The 23,844-nt window shown below is 44.5% G+C and overlaps 1 protein-coding gene across 10 annotated transcripts in view; it reads right to left on the bottom strand.

The window, feature by feature from the left end:
* ATM (Serine/Threonine-kinase ATM-like protein) overlaps positions 1–23,844 on the bottom strand; it is a 289,283-nt gene that overhangs the window by 167,018 nt on the left and 98,421 nt on the right. For all 10 annotated transcript variants that reach the window (XM_086526409.1, XM_086526408.1, XM_086526410.1 and 7 more), the window contains exons 21-26: positions 12,061–12,691; positions 11,902–11,973; positions 11,649–11,825; positions 3,451–3,576; positions 3,230–3,357; positions 2,881–3,034 (exon numbers count right to left, since the gene is read on the bottom strand). In XM_086526409.1, the coding sequence (XP_086382535.1) occupies positions 2,881–3,034; positions 3,230–3,357; positions 3,451–3,576; positions 11,649–11,825; positions 11,902–11,973; positions 12,061–12,691 (1,288 nt within the window). The remainder of the gene's footprint in view (positions 1–2,880; positions 3,035–3,229; positions 3,358–3,450; positions 3,577–11,648; positions 11,826–11,901; positions 11,974–12,060; positions 12,692–23,844) is intronic.

The following is a 23,844-nucleotide window of genomic DNA, read 5'->3' as shown; positions in this document are numbered from 1 at the left end:
GTATCCATACGTTGTACGGATGCAACCTTGGCTGGCATGAGGGAGGAATTAGGAACCATATTGTTACCACATACATCAACCCAAGACTTGTTTGTGCATACATTTTTCATGTCACATACATCCCGGCTCATGGTGTCAAATTTCTCCTCTTTCACATACGTGGTCATGCTCCACTTTGCTCATGCGCTCCTTCAACATTCAAGTCCACAAGAGAGGGTTTACATTTCTTGACTTCCTCTTCAAGTTGCATCAAACGTGTTGTTTACATCTCAAGTATTCTCTTGAGATTCTCATTCACAACCACAAGAACCCTTAGTGTGTCATTCTCCATTGCAAGTGTCCGTAAGTCTTCATCTTGCTTGTTTATGCTCTCTTGCAACAATACCAAGTATGCCATGATCATGGTTTCCGATGTTGTTAGTTGAGTGGTTGTGTTGCTATCTACACACTTACGAGATTTTGGATCATTTTCTACAATGATTATGGACCTTGTTGAAGAAAAAGAACCCTTGCGAGTGCCAGAAGACATTCCGTATAAAATAAGAGTTAAGAGTCAACTTCCTTAAACTTGTGCACTTCAAAAATGTTGTTGCAGAAATGCCTTCCATAACTCTAAATTTTTATGTTTTTACGTCAATGCATAGAAAGAGTCGTGATCTTCGATTGAGGCTATAGATCACTCAAATCCGAGTTCGGATGAAGAAGTTATGATCAAAAGAGTGAATTGTTCTCTACTAGGTCAAAAACGGATATACTAGAGAGAGAGAGAGAGAGAGAGAGAGAGAGAGAGAGAGAGAGAGAGAGAGAGAGAGATTTTATTTACGTCTTCAAAAGGCCAAAGAAAACTGACCTATGAGACAGATCCATGTACAAAAATGTGAATATCCTCTGGATATCTGGTATGTGCAAAGTGACCGGGTAATAATAGCATCCGGTGTACAAAGTGTAGTGTGGTAAGTGACCGGGTAATAACAAACCATCCGGTGTGCAGATGTGGGGGTGCCCGGGTAGTAACAAAACATCCGGTGTACATAAAGAGGCATGTATGTGTGTAGTGAGAGTGAGGGGAGGAGGGAGGGGGGTGGTGTGGTACATCAGTTCCATCCAGTAGTGAGGGCAGGGTGTAGTATCTGGTACATCCGTGAGCTTGATGTGAGGACTCTGGCTATGCCCCCCATGTCTAGTGTCTGGTCTGTCCTCCTCTGAATATATGTTGTATGTCGATCCCTGATGGCCTGGACCTCTCATCTGTGTCTCTGAGAGGCCCTGGAACGATATCCTGGTAGTCGTGGTTGCCGCCCAGCTCTGGCCTCCTCAACTCGTATCAAAGTCATCCCCTGATGTGTGGATGGTTGTGGCTGCATGGGTAGTCTAGCTTGGAAGTCATCCCACCAAGGGAGGCTTGGGGTGGATCTCACCAAGGGAGGCTTGGAGAGGTTCTTGTTGAGAGAGGGAGGGAGCACCTGCTGCTTGGGGAAGCCTGTTGTGCTCTTTGCTCATCTGCCCAATTGTGCTAACTTGGGTTTGCTTATATATTACTTACCCAATTTGCCCTACTGAGTACCCAACAAAAGTCACTTAAGAAATAAGTGAAAAAATGTTAAAAATAGGGAAAAATGGGATAAAGTCACTTGAAAAATCCCCAAACTGACTCTAATGGAATCTGATGGAAATGCTTATGCTTATGCAGTGTGCAACCAGAGGATATGCATCTACACTCAGTGACTGGGCATGCACGGTCTACGAGTAGACTCACAAAAGTGCCAGATCACTGCTAATCTATGCTTGACTGGACTGACTGAACCATGCTGTGGTGTAGCTTGTCCGTACGGACACATAGGGTTGGGATGTGTCACGTGACATGACGCTTTTACTCCTAAGTTCTTCCTGGTTGACTGCTTGTCCTCTCGGTTAGTTCCTCAGTTGGGCATGCCACATCACTGGAGCTCTCCTCTGTAGAGGATGGGCATTCCTTTGATCCTCTCAAAGGGTTGTGCCGCATACACTTCCTATGCAAAGACTCCTTCCTACACATACCCATGTACTCTCGTTAATCCCCGATCCAGGTTGTGTGTCTCGGTGAGTAGTACAATGTCTCTACCCTGCATCACCTGCTCGAGTCGCCCAATGTACTGGCCAAGTAGCTTCTAAAAGAGACTAAAGCACGTTGAGTCTTTTCACACAACAGCTGCTGAGTGCAAACTTTGACATGCAATCACTGGCCATGTGCAAACATGGCACTTCAATGCCACTAGCTATCTCCTTGGAGATCTCCTCCTTGATGACCATGATGGTGCTCTCATTGATCTCTTCTTTTCAAAAATAATGTGTCTATCGTCAAGTATGGAGAGGGTAAGGATATTGGTACAATAGTGCTTCAAAAGATGCATGAAAGAGCAGGAGGAATTGTCAAAGGTCCTTATTGCTAGCCTTTATCTTTAATATGAGGCTTCCAAAAAACATCATTGCAGGTCTTATTTTGGCTCATTCCCAAAATTTAAGGACAAATCAGCCCTCCAGGTCAAAAAAGATTGGTTGACAGAGTTAGAAAAGTGAGAGGAGAATTTTTCACAGGTTTCCTTATAGAGAACTTCAAAAACCTTTCTTGTTAAATTTTATGTTTGGATTTGAGCCTTTCCAAACAAGTACTGTTGGGATCATTTTTGTTATTTGCAACACCGGCAGTCCAGTTGGATTTGAACCATTAAATCAACGTAGCTGCAATACTTACAAAACAAAATTGTATTTGATACAGTGACCATCAAAGACATGAAAACGTTGTCCATTTTCCAAACAGCTCAAGATGGCTTAAGTATAATGATGCATGCCTTTGCATGCTTTGATGCTTAATATTCAGAGTTGAAGAAACATTGAACATACCTCTACTTCTACCTTCTCACTGCATGCTGCAACCTCTCCCAAGGTCATTACTGCTGTCTCAGCCATACAACGATCAGTTGAGGTCAAAGAAACTTCTGAGGCATTGATATTTTTTTCATCGGTAGCCACTATCATTTTTATTTCAAAAGTGGAGCTGCAAGATAAACACATCTTAACACACGTCTGTTGACAACTAAAACTATCATAACCTTGTCTCTAACAACAAAACATTTTGCATTAGCTTGGTAGAAAACACACAAAGCTAAATAGATTCGGTAAAGAGCGTGCTTTCACTTTCGATGGGTGTGCATATACCACCTACGAGGATAAGTAACCTCCTTATTCTCACCAGAGGTCTCTGAGTAGACCTTCATGTCCCGTGTAAGCCTGAAACAAGACTTTCACATTTTTGGCCATGATGCATCTGACTCTGTAATCTACATCATGCAGATAGCTAAGGAATCTATCCAATAACCCCTGAAACAAACAAGAAGAAGTTCAACTCTTCCATCTCAGTGGTAACATTTGTTCTGCTGTTAGTAACCAAGTGACAAAATATTAAGCTCTTACATCAGTTGCAGCTGGGTCTAGAACAACCAGCTTTGCAATGGCCTCTACCAAATTTCCACGAAACCGCCAGAACAGCAATGTTTTCTGGCTCACATCATCAAGCAGCCTTGCCAGCTTTACAAACATCTAATAAAAGAAAGAACACTTCAAAATCAAAAAGATTCTGCAGACTATTTTCATGATCGAGCATAAGAGAATGTTGCAAAGATGCTAATGCCCCGAAAGCTACTGACACTGATCATGATACTGTGAAAATGTCAGCCCTAAAATTGTTATTAGGTAATATATAAAGAGCATTCAGCCTGGTTTCAGAGGTTAAATATGCAACATGCTAGTCTCTTACAACCAAAAAGTTACCTCATAGTGCATGCAAATATCTCATGCCCGATGCATATGTCAATTGGAAACTTTCAGGTATATGACATTCAAGACTTTCATGCGAGGTATGCATGAAAGGCAAAATGCATAGGTCAAATCAAGCGTTTCATGCATTTGTCGATTCAAGACTTTTCTGCACGGTCCAAGCAGTACGCCACCGAACCGGCCACCTTATAGAGTAAGCAGAGCCCAAAATGGAGAGATTATGAACCAAGTGAAAGAATTGTTGGAAAAAGGATTAATTCAACCCAATACCTCACCATTTTGTTCGCCTGGCTTTTAGTTTTAAAGAAAGATGAATTTTGGAGAATGTGCATTGACTACAGCGCTCTCAATAAAATCACCAATCAAGAACAAATGCCCGATACCCAAGGTCAATGATATACTGGAGGTTACAAGGTTCTACTTGTTTCAGTAGAATCGACCTGAAAAGTGGCTATCATCAGCTCAGGATTGCTCCTGGAGATGTATACAAGACTGCATTCTAGACATCCTTTGGTTTGTACAAGTATTTGGTGATGCCTTTTGGTCTCATAAATGCTCCTGCAACCTTCAACAGAATGAAGGAAAGGATTTTTTGAGAGTATGGGTCATTTGTGGGCACATTATCGTATTCTCCAAAAACGAGGTAGAGCATCGACAACACCTACTATAGGTATTTCAGGTAGTAAGACATCGGTTGGTGGTGAATAGAAAGAAAAGTAAGTTTTTCTTACCAGAGGGTGTGAAAATGGATCCGGCCAAGGTTGAGGCCATCAAAGATTGGCCAGAGTTGAAGAATGTTCATAAGGTTCGCAGTTATCTAGGCTTGTGTTCTTACTATCAGCGGTTTATTCAAAAGTTTGTGGAGATTGCTTCTCCTCTACATGCTTCGACACAAAAAAGGGTTCCTACTTGGGCACCATGTCACAAACTGCTGACGTGTCAAAGCCCTGAAGAAGGGAGCCAACTTGCAGTTACCGGTCAAGGGGCCTAAACCCTAAGAAGAACAAGTAACAGAAGAAGAAGTCCTACCAACTTATGGGGACCCCGTCCGATGGGGACCCAAGAGACATCAAGGAATTAAAATAAAGCAGGACCCACACACACTGAAGGAATTGCGTGGAATTGATGACGTGGCAGGTTTTCAAAAATTACGATGGCTAATGACGTGGCAAGCTGTACGGATTTCCGTAAATTACGCTGGCAGCTTTTTGGCATTGCTTTTGGACCAGGAGCTTCTGAGTTAAAAGGCTTTTCATGAAACGCTACTTTTCAGGCCAAGGGCCTTTAAATATGAGGTTAGGGCTCATTCTCTGGCATGCTTCCTGGAGAAGGTGTAGAGTCTAGAATACCGGCTTGTACTGTGTTGATGCAATATAAAGAAATACCGAAATACTCTCTGGGGTGAAATTCCGCCACTCCGTGTCGCTTGTGGTCTCTCTCTATCAGTTCAGTTGTTATTTGAAGTGCTTAAAGTTGTTCAGTCTGTTCTTTTCTATTGGCACATGGTGCCCGTCTTGTGACAGTGGTATCACAGCATCAAGTGTGTACTTTTTTTAAAGCATACCGGTGCATACTGGTCCCACCAAAGAGCAGACAGAGCAAGATCGCACTTCCAAAGGCTATTGGAAATTTTAGCCACTCCCACCCTTACTTCATCGCGCATCGGGCGCGCTCCCGTCTTCACCGCTCATGTCTTACAGGGCATAAGCCATAAAGATCACTTGCAAGAGAAGGATCCAAGATTTGTTTAGAGTCACTGTTTTTCTCAAAAGCAGTGCCATGCAGATGCTGATGTCTATAGCTACCAAGCCGCACACTTCCAAGGACTTGGCAAGCTTTAAAGAAAAATTTTGCCCGAAGTTATATGGTTTCTGACATCTTCCTTCGGAGTGCAACTTCTGGCAAAGTGGGGTATCCTGAAATGCTTGCCATGGAAACCCTAGCAGATTATAACTTAAAATTTTCTCGACTCTCCCAGTAGATGTCTCTTCACGAGCAAATGACCTTGGAGGTTTAGTGCGATTGCTATTTTGGGACTACCATTGCCGCCAAAGCAACACTATTTGTCCAAGAGCTGACAGACCATGCTGTGCTCGGCTACGACCCTATGGAATGAACCTAACCCTAATTTTTTGGTGCACGTTTCAGGATGGCAAGTCAGTCGACTTTTCCAGCTCGACTGATGTCGAGATTTCTTTTTAAGTTTGAAATTTGTTTGAGAACTTGTTTAGTGATCCTGTTTGGAATTTGTTTGAAATGGATGGTATCTTTTTTGAACCTGTCTTGGTACCGATTTGAATTGTTTGACTCTTGTTTTAATGCTGGTTTCAATGATTGGTGATTTTACTCCCGGGTGAAGTAGTGAGAAATAATGTTTGAGAATGCTTGTTCATACTCATGGCCCGGACCCTTGTGGTTATTTGCGGGGGGAGTATTGAATAATTGAAAAGTGTTGTTACTCATGGCCGAGTCCTGCATGGTTATTTACGGGGGGAAGTATTCAGAAGTCTGAGTAGTGGTTACTCTCAGCACCTCCAAACGACGCAGGCTGCGGTTTGGCAGGCGTTTGGTTGTAAAAGGCCTCTATATCTCATGGCCCGGACCTTTTTAAGTTATTTGCGGGAGGAGTGATGAGGGAGTCATTGAACAGCTCATGGCCCGGAGCTGGATGGTTATTTACGCGCCGGGGGGGGGGGGGGGGGGGGGGGGGGGGGGTGTTCATCAACGGCTTTATGTTTCTATGTCTTGTAACATGCATATGCGTTGCATTGTGATGTGCCAACCACTGAATATTCCTAATTGGATGAGTTTGATTGGGTATGTAATTTTAGTGCATCAAGACACCCGTGGAAGATCAGTACGGTCTCGGTGTGATGGCTAATTTTACTACGCCAGAATATCAGGAGTTCCGATCTGAACGAAAGGAGAAGCTAACTCCTTGATCAAAAGACCCGAAAGGAGAAGCTAACTCCTTAACAAAAAGAGCAAATTGATGTCCCTCGGAATGACCCTCAAAAAATTTGTGAGCTAACTTGAGTTGTTTTGTAGATATGCTGTAATCGCGGAGGATTAATCTCTTTCAAGAAGGGGAGATGTCACAAACTGCTGATGTGTCAAAGCCCTGAAGAAGGGAGCCAACTTGCAGATGCCGACCCAGGGGCATAAACCCTAAGAAGAATAAATAACAGAAGAAGAAGTCCTACCAACTTATGGGGATCCCGTCCGATGGGGCCCCAAGAGATATCAAGGAATTAAAATAAAGCAGGACCCACATACACATACTGAAGGAATTGCGTGGAACTGATGACATGGCAGGTTTCTAAAAATTACGATGGCTGATGACATGGTAGGCTGTATGGATTTCCGTAAATTATGCTGACAGCTTTTTGGAATTGCTTTTGGACCAGGAGCTTTTGAGTTAAAAGGCTTTACATGAAAAACTGCTTTTCAAGCCAACGGCCTTTAAATATGAGGTTAGGGCTCATTCTCTGGCATGCTTCCTGGAGAAGGTGCAGTGTCTGGAGTACCGGCTTGTACTGTGTTGATGCAATATAAAGAAATACCGAAAGGGGCCCCAAGGTTTGGGGCCAATACTCTCTGGGGTGGAATTCCGCCAGTCCGTGTCGGGTGTGGTCTCACTCTCTCAGTTCAGTCTTTATTTGAAGTGCTTAAAGTTGTTCAGTCTGTTCTTTTCTATTGGCACGTGGTGCCCGTCTTGTGACAGACCATCTAAGATTGCAGCTTTCAAGACTCTCAAGGAGAAGTTGAGGACTGGCCCAGTATTGGTAGACCATCTAAGATTGCAGCTTTCAAGACTCTCAAGGAGAAGTTGAGGACTGGCCCAGTATTGGTTTTGTCGGACTTGCAAAAGCCATTTGAGGTATATTGTGATGCCTGTGGCCGCAGTCTGGGAGCGGTCTTGATGCAGGATGGCCATGTTGTGGCCTCTCCTCTCATGAGGATCTCTCACTGTCTCCGCAGCTCGAGCAGAAACAAACCCAGGCATCTCTGATCCTCGTACCTCATGACTTTGGAAAGTGGTCCAAAGCCCTCTCTGAACAAGCAATGGAAGCGGCCTCATATCTCGTAATATACGGGGCAGTGGCATGTGTAGTGCAACTCTGTCTCAGGCTCCACGTCACATAGGGGGCATGTCCTGGCCTCTGCTGGTACTCCGTTGTATCTCCCTGTCTCGATCCGCAGCTAATATGAAGATGTGCGTTTCTGGCCAATAGGACACCGTATCCCATGAGACAAGTGGGTGTCCATGAATCTGGGCCTCGTCACAAAAAACAATCCACCGTAAGCTGGAGAAGATGCTCTCTGTAGAAAGCCATCTTCGTGCCCAGCTCATGTGCTGGTTGTATCCATATCCTCCTAGTGTATAGCAAAGTCAAGCCCTGGCGGATGAGCCTGGCGATCTCGGACTGTGTAGTCAGGGAGGGTGAATCCAGTGTGTACTGGAAGGGGGCAATCTGTCTATACTGAACCCATGAGCCTGGAACCATGATTTCGTCTCCCCATACCAACATGTTGTATCTCCCTGCATGGCTAACTATCGAGAGGACTCAAGTGCAACACGGGCGTATCTGTCTCTGGGAAGTTCCGACATGTGCTATATGAAGGAGAAATATCTGGTGAGTGCCTCAACCACTAGTGGGGCGGCACCTAGCTCTGCTTGGATAATGGCACTGAAGCCTTGGCTCTAATGAGCCGCGAGATCATAGAGACCAGAGGCTTCTCCATGTCTCCCCATCCATCAGTGCGACCCGTCCTCCCATGATGATCCAATGAATGTCCCCATATCTCAGCTCCATAGAGCAATGCAGAAGCCACCAAAGTGTCAGAGAGCCAGAGCTTCGTCCAAGGTTCCTGAAACTGAACCTGTGAACACATTCTCTCCAGTCTACCCAATGTTGCATGGACTCTGGTCAATCTAGTCTCTACTGCTCTTCTCAATGAAAATGCTGGTCCACTAAAAACCACTCCAAGGTAAGTGTAAGCATCTGTATACTCCACTGTCTCCTGGCCGTATGTGAATGCGGGTGCTGACCTTCTGATCCACTGTGGGGTGGTAATAAATACCATGACCTTGGTTTTACCAAGGTTGACAGACAAACCACTTTCATGGGCAAACCTATGCAAAGCATCCAAGTGACGTTGCATCCCCTCTCGAGAGTTAGAGATCAACACAATATCATCAGCATATAACAATAGTGGAATCCATGTCCCTGCAAGCTGTGCACCTCTATCACCATCTCTCTCAATGTAGTCAGAAACCTCATCCACATACATACCAAATAGAGTAGGAGAGAGCGGGCAGCCCAACTTCACCTCAATAGTGGAGTGAACCGGTGTAGATAGACCCTCTGAGGTGCGTACATGCTCCAGTACTGACTTGTAGAATGCCATGATCCCCCAAATGAGCTCTGTGGGTATTCCCATCTCCTGTAATCGTCGCATCAATCTAGCTCGGGTACTGTGTCAAATGCTTTGGGGAAGTCCACAAAGCTACAATAGATCCGTCTCCCACGGGATCTGCCCTCCTCGATGATGGCCCTTGAGTGTCAAGATATGGTCAAGAGTAGAAAAACCTCTCCTGCACCCTGCCTGCCCAGCCGCACGCACTCCCTCTCTCTTTGCCCATCTACTTAGCTGTTGCTAAAGAATGGATGCGTACAATCGTGCTAATGTGTGTCCAATCATGATAGTGTGATAATTCCCAGGCTCCATAGGGTCTCCTCATTTGAAGATAGGTACAATCGTAGATCGGCTCCAAGTATCAAGCAAGCCCTCACACATGGCACGGTTAAACATGACTGCCAGAAGCTCTGCTAGTAGATCTCTGGCATGCAGGTAATGCTTAGACACCAAGCCATCATGATCATATGCTCTCCTAGTCCTCATCCTGTCAATGGCCTTCTTCACCATCTCAGCGGTGATGAAAGCACATGTGTGTGGGCATGGATCGGGGGGGTCGAGAAGGGGCGGCTGTCTAGGAACTCTGTACAGAGATGATGCGTACTAACCCCAGACCTCTGTAGAGGTAATGGCGGGGTGGGGCGGGGCGGGGCGGGGGGGAGGGACAGCTCATGAAAGAGCCGCCATGCCTCACGCGAGTCCTAACTCAAGAATAGCCGGCAGAGATGTTGCTCTAGTCGAGCCAAAAAATGCCCTCTTCTTCCGCCGCACTAGGCGTCGGAAGTGAATTTGTGAATGTCTGTGACTGTTGAACTAACCAACCTTGACAATGAATTGATGATAATACAATGGGGGCAAGGTGGTGCTTATATACTCACCTTAGCAAATTGCCTACCCAGACTTTGACAAATAAGTAAAATAAATACCTAAAGCCAAAATAATTATTGGGATCACATTGGGCTATTCACTTGAGATGCTATAACTTTAGCAATTTCTTGCTCAGAGAAGATTTCCGAGTATTTACAAATTATCAAGAGTCTAAGATAAGTCTTGTCCCAGAAACAACTTTCGGATAAGCAAATGAGATGGGTAAGCATTTTGTCACAGTTCCACTTTGAAATCGTTTATGTTACCGGAAAGAATAATTCACTGGTCGACGTATTGTCTCGAAAACCACACGTCTCGGCAGTACATCATCAGAATTTTAAATATATGATTGATCATTACGCTGTAGATCCAGACTTCCACACATCTCTGACCGGTTGCAGAGTGGGGAGACGGTTGCAGGCTATGCTCTAAAGGAAGGTTATTTGATGTGAAAGACCATGATGTGTGATGTGGATGAGTTTGTACGCACTTGTTTGTTGTGTCAAAAAATCAAGTTTAACAAACACACGGCACCAGGTCTACTACAGCCTTTACCTATTCCTAACCGACCTTGGGAGAGTATAGCGATGGACTTGACTAAAAATACAAATGTGCTCATATTGAACACAACACAAAATACATGAAACTCGGATTGTACAGATTAGCTAAATTGCAATGATAGAAGCAATAACACATATGTAAGAGACCACTCCACTAAAGAAAGGAAAAAGCTTCCCACCAATTGCTAATGGGAAAGAGGACTCCCCAGAAAATGACATTTTCTTTTTGCTTTGAGTGATTCCAACCATCCACGGAAAAAAGGACTCCACAAAAGATGACTTTTCTTTTTGCTTCGAGTGATTCCCTCGTCAATTTATACATTTCTATCCATACATGGAGCAGACCTATGACTCTGGCTTTATAGACACCGTTTGTCTCAGGAAAATATCCTTTGAGACTAATGAAGGCATCTCATGTGAATACTCTTGATTTGGACAGGGAAGGCTGGTCGACGCAAGAGGCAAAGATCCAGCAACAATAAGGACACAAAAAATCATACTCGCACTGAATGGTGACTACAGAGAGAAATCTGAGACGAGAGGCAAAACTGCTTTGCAAACAGGGACAGGGAGAGTTCTCCGGTGCTCTAGACATAGCAAAGTTTACACAGTTGTTATTTACCAATTGTGTTACAGACACCTGAGTCAGCTCTCTACTTGTCAAGAGTCATTACAAAGATCAAACAAGCGCCACCTCACAATAGTGTTAACTGAGCAGCTCTCAGCAATTTGTAGCTTTATAAGTTTATACCATCATGAGGGCTTGAAATGAGCTTTATTCTAGAAGTAAGGCCAAGAGATATACCTTTATATTAGGCTTAGAGACAATCCCTAAAAAGCTAGGATCTCAAGTTTCTCAGGACAAACTTATTGATACATACCTCCAACATAATCTGCTTCTCTGTATCTTCCATTGAGGTCCATACCCTTCAGGTGTTCTTTTTTTTTTAACTCTTTGAAAAGAGAAAAGAATAGCATGCTGAGTACCGTTTTGGGTAAGTTCCACCGTCTCCGAATGACATCAAGATCCGCCAAGGAATACTCAGTATATTTCTTTTTTGAACACAGCAATGTTGTCAGCAAAGTATTTGCAGCTGTAAGTATGAAATAAGGGCTTATTTCCATGGCCACATTGGATTCTTTCTGACTTTCGATGATATCTACCTGCAGGCACATTCTCTTTCAACCGGTCGAACAGGGAAGCATGGCAACTACCTTTATCAATATCAGAGCAACTTACCAAGTGAGGTACTTTGTTTGATCTTTTGTGCGTGATGCATTTGCACAAGCACAACAATGTCTCCCTTTTTACCTGCCCTATCACAAAAACAAAGATAAGAAATCACCAGATTCCTAGTAAGCCCTATAGATCTGTGGGTGAAAATAGGCGCACACTCACCTTTGGGTCCTCTTCAGTTTGTAACAATTCAAAAAATACATCACATGCCATCTCTGGAAGTTGCTGGGCAAAAGCTGTGATAATACTAAGACACCTGAGTCTCCATTGCTGTTTGAAACTCAAACTTTTCCCATAGTCAATAGCATCCTTACAGCCACCTGAATCAGAAGCACCTGATTGCTTGACATTATCAAAGTCTGCATCCAGAATACTGATCTCTACCGCCTCTGGGGATACATTTGCAGCATGAGAAAGAGAAGGTGGTGACTCTAAAAAATTCTCTTGAGAAGTCACAACTGTCTGCAGAAGTTCCTTACACAGATGCATCACCCTTACAATCTGGCGTAAAAGGTTTTCGATCAAACATGCAACTGACGTAAGGTCACGAGAACGTTCAGCTTCTACCAGAGAACTTAAGCAATCCAACGAAAGAAACTCTTCTAAACTTTTCTTCGTCTCTAGTGAAAAGATTTGTGACATAATTCGTTGCACATTAGAAATTTCGACTTTACTGCTCACGCTAGGAAGCTCTTGGATGGCTTCCTCTATTCTGTACATACAATGGTTGAGGATTCCCAGTATGCAGTGATAAACTTGCCCATCCGAGGACCATTCTTGAAGTTCTTTGCCTCTGCCACGCATAACAGATCAGTCAACTAATGTTATAATCTTTTGCGTAAAAGAGACTGTTACTAAGTTTTTTGGCTTGGGAAAGACAATCTGATCCCTAGAGTGGAAAGTTGAAATATGACGTATGGACCCTTTCGTAAACCATAATCAAAAAGGTCAAAGTGAAAAGCAAATTATCCTCTTTAAGCCTTTTCAGACACTTCTTATAATCTGGCTGTTCTTTTGTCCTGCCATTCTCACACAACTAGTAAAACACTGCAATCAAAATACATCAGGCCCATCTACTGAACTCTCAAAATTCTAATGCACAGTAATAAAGGCGGAAATGCCCCCAGTTATCTGCTTGTACAGCAGTAGGCTCCCCAAACTCAACTTGAGGTAGCCTGTTTATAAAAACAGGAATAAACTTTATTCTTGCTTCAAATAGAGAGGAGGACGTGTGAATATAACTAATATAAGATTAAGAATACTCCAGCAGAGTCGACTAGGCACACCATTGTGCCTATCCACAAGTCTGAGGACACTCTTGACCCGGGCAGCTATCGGACCATCAAGGCCAAACTTTATGAAGCACTGCTGGAGGCAAAGTTGAGCTCATATGCAGAGAATGGGGATGAGCCACAAGACATGACGGTTTCAGACGAGCCTTCTCTACTATCGACCACATCTTCACTTTGTGTTGTCTAATCAATCAGGCAAAGGCAGGAAAGAGGCAACCACACTGTTGCTTTGTGAATTTCCATAAAGCCTTCGACACAGTTCCACACAACCAACTCTTCCAGCACTTGCAGACACTTGGATGTGCCATCAGAGGTGATTTGGGGGATCTACTCTTTTTACGAGCAGGTGATAGGCAGAGTGCATTGTCCAAGAGACACCTCACAGCCCATTGCTAGCACTATTGGTGTGAAGCAAGGGTGCCCACTCCCACTCCTCTGTTTGGTCTCTACATGGACGAGATATCTGTGTACATTATTCGCACGGGAGGGGCAAGAGTGGATTAGGAGGTACTCCATTCCATAAAATGTTAATAGGATGATTCTATTGTCCTGGTCGCAAGACTCAAGAGGGACTACAGCTCCATTTACAGATCTTGGATGAGCTTTGTACACGGAGAGGACTCGGTGAACCTTGGAAAGACCAAGGTTCTAATTTTTCATACATTCAGACACATCAAAAGAAGAGCCCTTTTCACAGTAGCTGGAGGTCAAGTCAAGGTGGTAGATTGTAGCAGGGCTATAGTGTCAATTGCACTGGACAGGCAGCTACAATTGGTCTTGGGTTCACTCTCTTATCCGGGCAATGACACGTGGCCTACACAGGGAGTGATGGTCTAGTGGACACCGTGGCCAGTTCACCGCCACCTTAGTTTGGAGATAGACGTAACTGGCTGTCAGGGATATTTTGTTAGCCATTGGCTATTCTTTATGGTTGTATTTATGCTCAGTTGGTTTGAGTCGTGGTATGCATCATAGACTTCCTATGAGTCTTGTGTCTTGTGTTCAGTCTAGCACTTGCACATCTGCACTCTCCCCGCACCGTCGGAGCCTCAACACCCCCATTGTACCCGAGAGCCCTGGGCTTGGAGATGAGTGTGCTGCCAGCCAGAGTTTGAACTAGTTCATGAGTTAGTCGAGTTCCATTGTGTTTGGAGTCTACTATTGTGTAATTTTAGTTGGTCTCACTTCTTCTATATTGCCCTACTGTGTTCGTTTCTATGTTTGGAATGAGGAGGTTTCTTGCACATTGCATTGAGGAGCACCCACAGTAGAGAGCACGACATACTTTTCCTGCTACAGGTACTCTCATTTTTGGCACGCCTGGTGTGACCTCAGCTGAAGTCTCACTTTTCTAGGCGACATGATCGAGGACCTAGCTGGTTTAGTCTCTTGCCTTGCCTAGTCTGCTGGTCTAGACTGATCTCGCCTATCCTTGTCTAGTCCACCTTCGCCTTGATCTAGCTTAGTCTATCACAAGACGGGCACCATGTGCCAATAGAAAAGAACAGACTAAACAGACTTTTAGCACTTCAATAACAACTGAACTGAAAGAGAGAGACGACACGCGACACGGAGTGGCGGAATTCCACCCCAGAGAGTATTGGCCCCAAACCTTGGCGCCCCTTTCGGTATTTCTTTATATTGCATCAACACAGTACAAGCCGGTACTCCGAACTCTGCACCTTCTCCAGGAAGCATGCTAGAGAATAAGTCCTAACCTCATATTTAAAGACCCTTGGCCTAAAAAGCAATTACAGTGAAAAGCCTTCAAACTCAAAAGCATATGGTCCAAAAGCGAAGCCAAGAAGCTGCCAGCGTAATATATGGAAATCCGTACATTCTGCCACGTCATCAGCAGCTACGCAATTTTCGAAATCTGCTGTTGTTTCTTCTGTTGCTTCTGCTTCTTCTAGGGTTTAGGCCCCTCGGCCAGTAGCTCCGTTCTTTAGTAGGTCCACACAGCAGTTTGTTACATCTCCCCTTCTTGAAGGAGAGTAATCGTCCGCGATTAGAGCATATCTGCAAAACAACTCAAGTTAGCTCAAAAAAAAATTCCGAGGGTCATTCCGAGGGATACTCGGAGGGACAATCTGTTTGCTCTTTTTGTTAAGGAGTTAGCTTCTCCTTTCGACTCTTTTTATCAAGGAGTTAGCTTCTCCTTTCGGCTCTTTTGATCAAGGAGTTAGCTTCTCCTTTCGTCCATATCAGAACTCTTGATATTCCGGCGTAGTAAAATTAGCCATCACACCCAGACCGTACAAATCTTCCACGGGTGTCTTCATGCACTAAAATTACATACCCAAGCAATCTCGTCCAATTAGGAATATTCAATAATTGGCACATCACAATGCAACACAAATGCTTACATATGTATGTTACAAGACACAACAAACAGCGCAGCTGAGCACTCCCCCGAGACAAACGGTCTGCGGTGTGAAGCTACTCAACGACTACCTCGTCACTCCCCCCGCAAATAACCTAAAAAGGTCCGGGCCGTGAGCTCAGAAGACTGTACAACCAAGCGCTCCACAAACCGCAGTCTGCGTCGCTTGGAGGTTCAAGCATACAACCAAACGCTCCCCAGACCGCAGTCTGCGTCACTTGGAGGTTCAAGCATACAACCAAACGCTCCCCAGGCATCGGCTTGCATCGTTCGGAGGTTTTCTAGCATACAACGAAACGCTCCCCAAGCCGGCCTACGTCGTTCCGAGGTTTAAACAATACCAAACAGTATTTCTCACTTCTCCACCCGGGAGTAAAATCACCCAATCATTGAAACCAGTATTTAAAACCAAAGTCAAACAATTCAAATCGGCACCAAGACAGGTTTAAAACAGATAGAATCCATTTCCAACAAATTTCAAACAATCCTTCCTCAAACAATGTTCAAAAGTATCTACTAGAAAACAACTAGAGACGTCATTCAGGGTTTTGTTCAGACAACCGAACTTTGAGGACAACGGGCTTGCCCTTCTGCATCACGGTGATGGTTCGGTTCCAGACCTGGAGAGTTGCATCATTCTTGTCGTGCCAGGGCATGCCCAAGAGAACGTCGCAATTGCCCAACTTCATAATGTGGAAACTGGCTTTTCCATGATAATCTTGTATAGTCACTGGAAGTGCACCAATGGTGTTGCACTGGCACTGGTCCTCCAAGGGAATGAACTTAAAGAAGGACACCGGAAGGTACACGTCGAGAAACCTTTGGTTATAGTCGTCCATGGTTTCGGTGGCAAGCATTTTCAAGTTGCCTCACTCTGCCAAAATCCAGACTTCAAACATCGCAGTCATGTAACTACGTGCAAAAACTGTCTTGAAAGCTTGCCAGGTCCTTGGAGCATGCAGTTGTGTCGCTATTAAACTCCACCATTGCATAGCATTATCTTTAAGAAATCCCGCTCCTCAAGAAATCTTGGATTCTTCTGTATAGTTCCCCAAAGTATAGATGTTGTCGAACTGTTGTAGAAACTGCAATGCTTTCTTGCGATCTTTCACCCCGGAAAAAGTGAAAAATTTGATTGTCGTGCCATCATCTTTGAAATCTTTGTTAGGTGCATATCCCGAGTATGGATAATAAGGGTATCCATATGGGCTCCAAACATTGTAGCCTGGTGGCGGTGGTGGTGGAGGTGTGGGCAATGGCGGTGACAAAGGAAGTTGCACTCGATCAAGGTCAGATGGCTGCACCATATTCATGAAGACTCCCCCGTTCGGAACAAACGGCTGAGAAGGTTGCCGGTTGGAAGCTCTCGTACTTTGTGTTGCTGAAGGAGGAGGTACCACCTAGGGCATCGGAGGGGGTAACATGTAGCTCAAAAATTTGTTGAAAACTTTGCAGCATCGGAAGATTTTGCTGAGGATGCCGCAAAAGAATGTCATGAAGCTCGTTGAGCAGAAACTGCAGATATTCTGTTGAATCCATGAATTCCAAGTCTTGGGTTCTTTATGGCTCATGCCATGTAAGACACAACGATGAAGACGGGAGCGCGCCCGATGCACGATGAAGTAAGGGTGGGAGTGGCTAGTAAGTCCGGAGTCGGAGCCCGAAGATACCTCAAATAAAGTTCCAATAGCTCTATCTGCTCTTTTGTAGGACCGGTATGCTTTCAGAAAAGCACACGCCTGATGCTCTGATACCATTGTCACAAGACGGGCACCACGTGCCAATAGAAAAGAACAGACGGAACAGACTTTTAGCACTTCAATAACAACTGAACTGAAAAAGAGAGACGACACGCCACATGGAGTGGCGGAATTCCTCCCCAGAGAGTATTGGCCCCAAACCTTGGCGCCCCTGTCGGTATTTCTTTATATTGCATCAACACAGTACAAGCCGGTACTCCAAACTCTGCACCTTCTCCAGGAAGCATGCCAAAGAATAAGCCCTAACCTCATATTTAAAGGCCCTTGGCCTAAAAGGCAATTACAGTGAAAAGCCTTCAAACTCCTTCAAACTCAAAAGCATCTGGTCCAAAAGCAAAGCCAAAAACCTGCCAGCGTAATTTACGAAAATCCGTACAGCCTGCCACGTCATCAACTAGCGCAAAACGCAAAAATCCGTACAACCTGCCACGTCATCAACCAACGTATTTTTCAAAAACCTGCCACATCATCAACAGCTACGCAATTTTCAAAAATTTGTTGCTGCTTCTTCTAGGGATTAGGCCCCTGGGCCGATAGCTCCGTTCTTCAGTAGGTCGACACGTCAATAGTTTGTTACATGGTCTAGCTTGTCTAGCTTCTCGCCCTGGTCTAGACAGGTTTGGTATAGCTTAGTCTAGTCCACCTTCGCTCTTGTAAAGCTTGGTCTAGCTGGTCTAGTCCCTCGCTCTCTAGCATGGTCTAGCCGAGTCTAGTCCAATGGGTATGGACATCCAGCAAGTTCAAAGGTCTTCAGGCTCAAAGGTTGGGTGGGTTTGTTGCTACGGCATGACACCAACAAGGTAGTCTAAAGATCGACCAAGCCCACTACGGAGTCCTTAGCAGTACGACCACAGAAAGCCTCAGCCTTTCTTGCCGAGTAGAAATCCTCCACCCCTCCTTCCTCTACCCTCTCTGACATCTCCTAGGACCAGCTCCTCACCACCCTTGTCACGTCCCCCTGAATCCTTTTCACCAATTGTGTTACAATAGGCTCCTACGCAGACAGCAATGGAGGAGCTCACAAGCATTCTGGACAAGGTGAACATAAAGTTTCCGACTTTCAAGGGACTCTCCATGGAGGATACAGACGAGCATGCTAGGAGGTTTGTGTCCCTCTGCAGGTCGCGTCTTAGAGAGAGAAGATGCCTACCTAGTGCTCTTTCTGTCAACCTTGGATGGCTTCGCAAACAAATGGTACACTCAGTTTCATGTGTAATTTCTGGGCTCTCAAAATCTTGAAAATTTATCTTCCACTTCTGAGCAATTATACCTTGTCATTTGTTAGATTGTAGCCTCTTATCTCTTATGTTGTTTCCCTAGATCCTTCCAAATTCGCCCTATAGATCTCAGAGTCAAAAACATTTCATTTTTCCCTGCTACCTAGGTGGGCTTCTCTCTTATTTTTGGACTTTTAGATGCATTGAGAGCATCAAAGAGCATAATCTGGCTTCCATATCGTTAGAACCTTTTGGATGGCAACAACACACACCCTGTAACGCGGACGTGCACCACGTGCCAACGGAAAAGAACAGACTAAAGAACTTTAAGCACTTCAAATAACAATTGAACCAAAAGAGATAGACACACGAGACGGGGAGTGGCGGAGTTCCATCCCAAGAGAACACTGGCCCCAAACCTTGGCGCCCCTTTCGGTATTTCTTTATATTGCTTGAACTCGGTACATCGCCGGTACTCCATCCCTTGTACCTTCACACTAAAGCGTGCCAGAGAATGAGCCCATGGCACATATTTAAAGGCCCTTGGCCTATGAAAAGCAATTACATGAAAAGCTTCAAACTCGAAAGCAACTAGTCCAAAAGCCGCCAACACGTTTTACGAAAATCCGTACAGCAACCACGTCATCAACGTAAAACGTGGAAATCCGTACAGGTGCCACGTCAGCATGTCAACGCATTTTGCGGGTTGTCCATACGGTTGTTGCCACGTCGTCAGTTCTCCACGCTATTCTTCTGGGTGTGAGTTGGTCCTCCTTTATTTAAATGTCTTTAGATCACTTGGGCCCCATTGGACAGGGTCCCATAAGTTGGTGGGAACTTCTTCTGCTTCTTCTTCTTCTCCTACTGCTGCTTCGTAGGGTTTAGGCCCCTCGGCCGGGGACCTGCAGCATGGCTCCATTCTTCAATGGCTTGACACGTCAACAAATTGTGACATCCCTCCTTCTTGAAAGAAAGTAATCATCTGCGATTACAGCATATCTACAAAACAAGTCTAGATTCTAACCTAAAAAGGTCCGGGCCGAGAGATAAAGTGTAGCAAACTTGGACACCCCAAGTCTAGATTCTACCGCCACATGGCAGAGATTCACTTTAAAAAACAATTCTCAAAAGACGACACGTCTCGGTGTAATTCCGTGCCAAGAGGTATTGGCCCCAGAGATTGGCACCCCTTTCAATATTTCTTTTAATATTAATCTTTGTGCAAAGTACAAGGGAGTTTGCGATGACTCACACTCAGACTCTACTTCCAGATGCTCTGAGTAATGAGGCCCCAACAAACTTATTTATTGATACAAGGGATGCCCAAAAGCAGAGCCCCAAAATCTCAAACTAAAAGCTCTTCAACTCAAAAGCAATTGTAGTCCAAAAGCTGCCAAAAATCAGCCAGCGTAATTTGCGGACATTGTATAGACTGCCACATCATTAGCCCAGGCAAATTACGGAGGTCCGTACTACCTGTCAACGGGTTTGCGACAAGATTTGCGACGCCTTTTCCGCCTGCTGCTGCCATGTCAGCAAGGGCTGTGTGTGTATCCAGCAACACTACCACGTCACCAGTTTGTGACATACCCCCCTCTTGAAAGAATTATAATCGCCCTTGATTATGCCTGCAAAACAAACAGAGGCGATAACCTGTCTTAGTAGACACTGACTGTTAGTACCGACGCACTAGACACGACACATCTAGCACTTCTACAAATGGACAATCACATCACTAGACATCACTGGACATCAATTGACAAATCACATTCAAATTCATTCCAAATCTCAGATGATTAATCGGCAACGTATTTAGTAATCGCATCTAGATCCGTTTGGGACCTCAAGGATGCCCGATTAACTAATCCATATTGCAATGATGTCTATAGAGATTTATGAGACCGAAATGTTGCAATGATTTCGTCTTTCAGTTCCTGCACTCAAACAAGTCAGTACAAATCAATCATTTTCAATTTCAGGAATTCCAATTCATAAAGTCATACAGCCGAATATTGTCAACCCATCAGTATCCCTCAAACCCAAAGGGGGACATCAGTGACTCATATTCAAAATCGAGGTAATCCGTTGAAAAAGGAGCGGAGTGACTCCCCTCTTGTGCAAACCCGCTGCACTAGATTCACCCATGTTGAAATTGGGGTTCTATCGGAGTAGACTATGCCAAACCGAATGCTTCAAGGTAAAGCTCCAAAATCTGAGGAGTATCTGCTAGGTCCTCCTCCTCCATCCACTGTGCATGCAATGCAGGATAGTCCTTGAACTTAACCAAGAACCACCTAATCACTTTACCTTTTATCTTTCTGTCCTTGTGTACCAATATCTGTTCTGGAACGAGTATCTCCTCGCTTTCCTCCACTTCCAGTTGCTCATCTGGCTCCCCTCATCGGGCACATCGCCTTTAAAAGGCTTCAACAGACTCACATGAAAAGCATTGTGAATCTTCCAAGTATCAGGCAGCTTCAGTCTAAAGGAGACGTCATTTATCTTTTCTTCTATCTGGAAAGGGCCATAGTACCTCATGCTAAGCTTTGGAAAAAGCCGCTCCTTTCCCTTTTTCTTTCTTAGGCGTGCCTTCTCAAAACGTAAGAGCACCCAATCGTCTTCCTCTAATTTCAAATCGCGACAATGTCGATATGCTGCCTTCTTGTGTCGTTCTTGAGATTTCGCTGAAGCCTCCCAGACCTTGGCAAAATGAATGTTCAAGTCCCTCGTGTACTGGTCGGCTTCAAAAATCTTATCTTTCATGCTAAGGAAGGGTAGAACCTTCGGAGCACCTTCAATGATCTCAAACAGCGCCTTCCCTGTCGAAGAGTGGATCGTGTTATTGTAGGCAAATTCCACCAAGGGCGAAAAAATTTCCCATTGAGTCTTCTAATCAAAAATGTAAGACTTCAATAAATCCAGTACGACTGAATTTACAATCTCAGATTGCCCATCTGTCTGTGGGTGGAAAGATGACGAGAACTGCAACCGTGTGCCAATGTTCTCCCAAATAGCCTTCCAAAACAAACTCGTGAATCGGGGATCTCTGTCAGAGACTATTGTCTCAGGCATGCCATGTAATCTGAAAATCTGAGCAATGAACAATCTCGCTAAATGATCCGGCATGACTATTTTCTTCACTAGAATGAAGTGAGCTTGCTTGCTAAATCTGTCGATGACAGTCCAAATGCCATCATGCCCGCTTTGTGTCTTCGGGAGATCAAAAATGAAATCCATTGCAATACTTTCCCAGTGGCGGGTGGGAATGGGTAAAGGCTGTAACAATCCCTGTGCTTTATGCCTGTCAAACTTGACCTTTTGGCATACCAAGCAGTTGCATACAAAGTTGTCCACATCTTTCTTGAGTCTCGGCCAAAAGAAATAACGCTCCACACCTTTTAAGGTAGTGTCGATGCCACGGTGACCCGTAAAAGGTGGACGATGGCATTCATTTTCTGTCAACGGCTGTGTAAGCACAACATCATTTTCTTCATCAAGTAGCCATCCCGTATGGAATATCCCGCTACTACCTCCCCATTCTGTATTCGAGTGAATACATCTGAACAATTTGGATCTGTGCCATACTGATCAACCATGTCCTCGAAGCTTCTATGACGAATCGCGGAAATAGCCAAGACTAGCGGCTTCCGACACAAAGCATTTGCCACCAGGTTCTTTTGTCCGTGTACATGGAAATTCTGGAAGTGAAACTATGACAAGATATTAGCCCACCGCATCTGCTTTTCCGAAAGCTACTTCTGTGACAAGAAGTAGAGTAAACTCTAATGATCAGTAAAGACCATGAAATCGGCTGCGAGTAGGTAATGTCGCCACTGATTAAGACCATGGATAACCGCCAAAAGCTCTTTCTCATAAATCTGTGCTGTCAATTACGGCCTTGAAAAGAATCGGCTCTCATAGGCAATGACATGGCCTTGCATTAAGACCGCTCTCAGACTACGACCACAAGCATCACAAGCTCACAAGGCTTGGCTATGGAGGGGCTTGTGGCTCATGGGGAAGAGGGGGTGCATTTTGGGAGTTCACACCGAGGTGGACAGGTGCCTGGAAAATGTTTTTGGTCCTTGGCCACTTGCACCCACCCCATTCCTTGGTCAAAGGGTCACCGACAACTAAATTTTTGCCCAAAAAATGCCTAATGATCCAATTAAAAGATTCCTTGATGGAGAGCCTTGTCGGCTAAGAATAAAGAGAAAATTCTTGGAAATAAATGATTCCCGTTTGGGTTGAGGTGGTCGATTTTCCTCGCACTTGGCGTCATTTCTTCCTTTGTTGGCTGCTCAGTTAGGCAAAGTCATTTGCCCTCCTAAGCTGGAGGCAAACACAAACCGTTTTTGTATTTTGTGGGACATGGATATTCCCACACCAGCAGGTATTTCGATCAATTCTGGGGATACAGTGGTTGGAAAGCGTCTTTTGAAGCTTAAATGGGGCAAGTTTGCAAATTCTTGCTTCCGATGTGACAAATTTGGTCATATGCAGTCTGAATGTCCGGAACCAAATCTGCAACCACCTCCTTCAGCCGTCCCTGCTCCTCAACCTCGCTCACCTTCGAAACCTTCTACTGAGGTTCAAACTAAAGGAGTTTCAACCTCCTCCCCCTCAGCTGGGGCCATTAAAGGAAAGGGAAAACAAGTACAATTGTCTGCACTTACAGCTTCTCCAAATATTAAAGACAAGGTTATGCATGAGCTTGTAGCTCTAAAAAAAACATGGTTTTTGTGGCATGCTATTCAAAAACTTCTCATGCATGGTATCAAACATGTGGCCCTATGATGCTTATCACTTTTTAACACTGTAGCCATCAACAAAACAGTCTCTACAGTCTGTCATCAGCCATTTCGACAACCTCTAAAAGAACGGCGCTACATTTTCTAAGCTTTCCATATTTTTATTGGTCTGTTCACATTCAAGAATCTATTTTTAGCTTTGGCCAAGGTTATTTTTGGTATACAAGACCTCGTTCACAAATGGGAATTTGAAGACTCAGCGAACTTCCTTTTTCCGCTCCAATTTTCCAGCTTGACTTTGTCAATCTCTTATTTTTCTACGGCAAAAGGTTTTCCATCAAGCTTTCAGAAATTGGACTTGGACTAGTTCTATGTGACAACATATAATCTTGACGGTTATAATTGACTTCGACTGGCACTTTTCTCAGATTTTTTGTCTCGACATGGAGTTTTCATAGGAAATTATGGCGGAGGAAATCTACTTTGCATGTAGTTGCGACTTGTTGGAGAAGGCGAATTTCTTCACATGCAACAGACCCTTAT

Source organism: Adiantum capillus-veneris, chromosome 13, assembly GCF_014529385.1.
Source record: "Adiantum capillus-veneris isolate H3 chromosome 13, ASM1452938v2, whole genome shotgun sequence".
In the NCBI taxonomy this organism is placed as follows: Eukaryota; Viridiplantae; Streptophyta; class Polypodiopsida; order Polypodiales; family Pteridaceae; genus Adiantum; species Adiantum capillus-veneris.
Note: the sequence above shows the minus strand (reverse complement) of the source record. Positions and strands in the feature narration are given on the sequence as shown.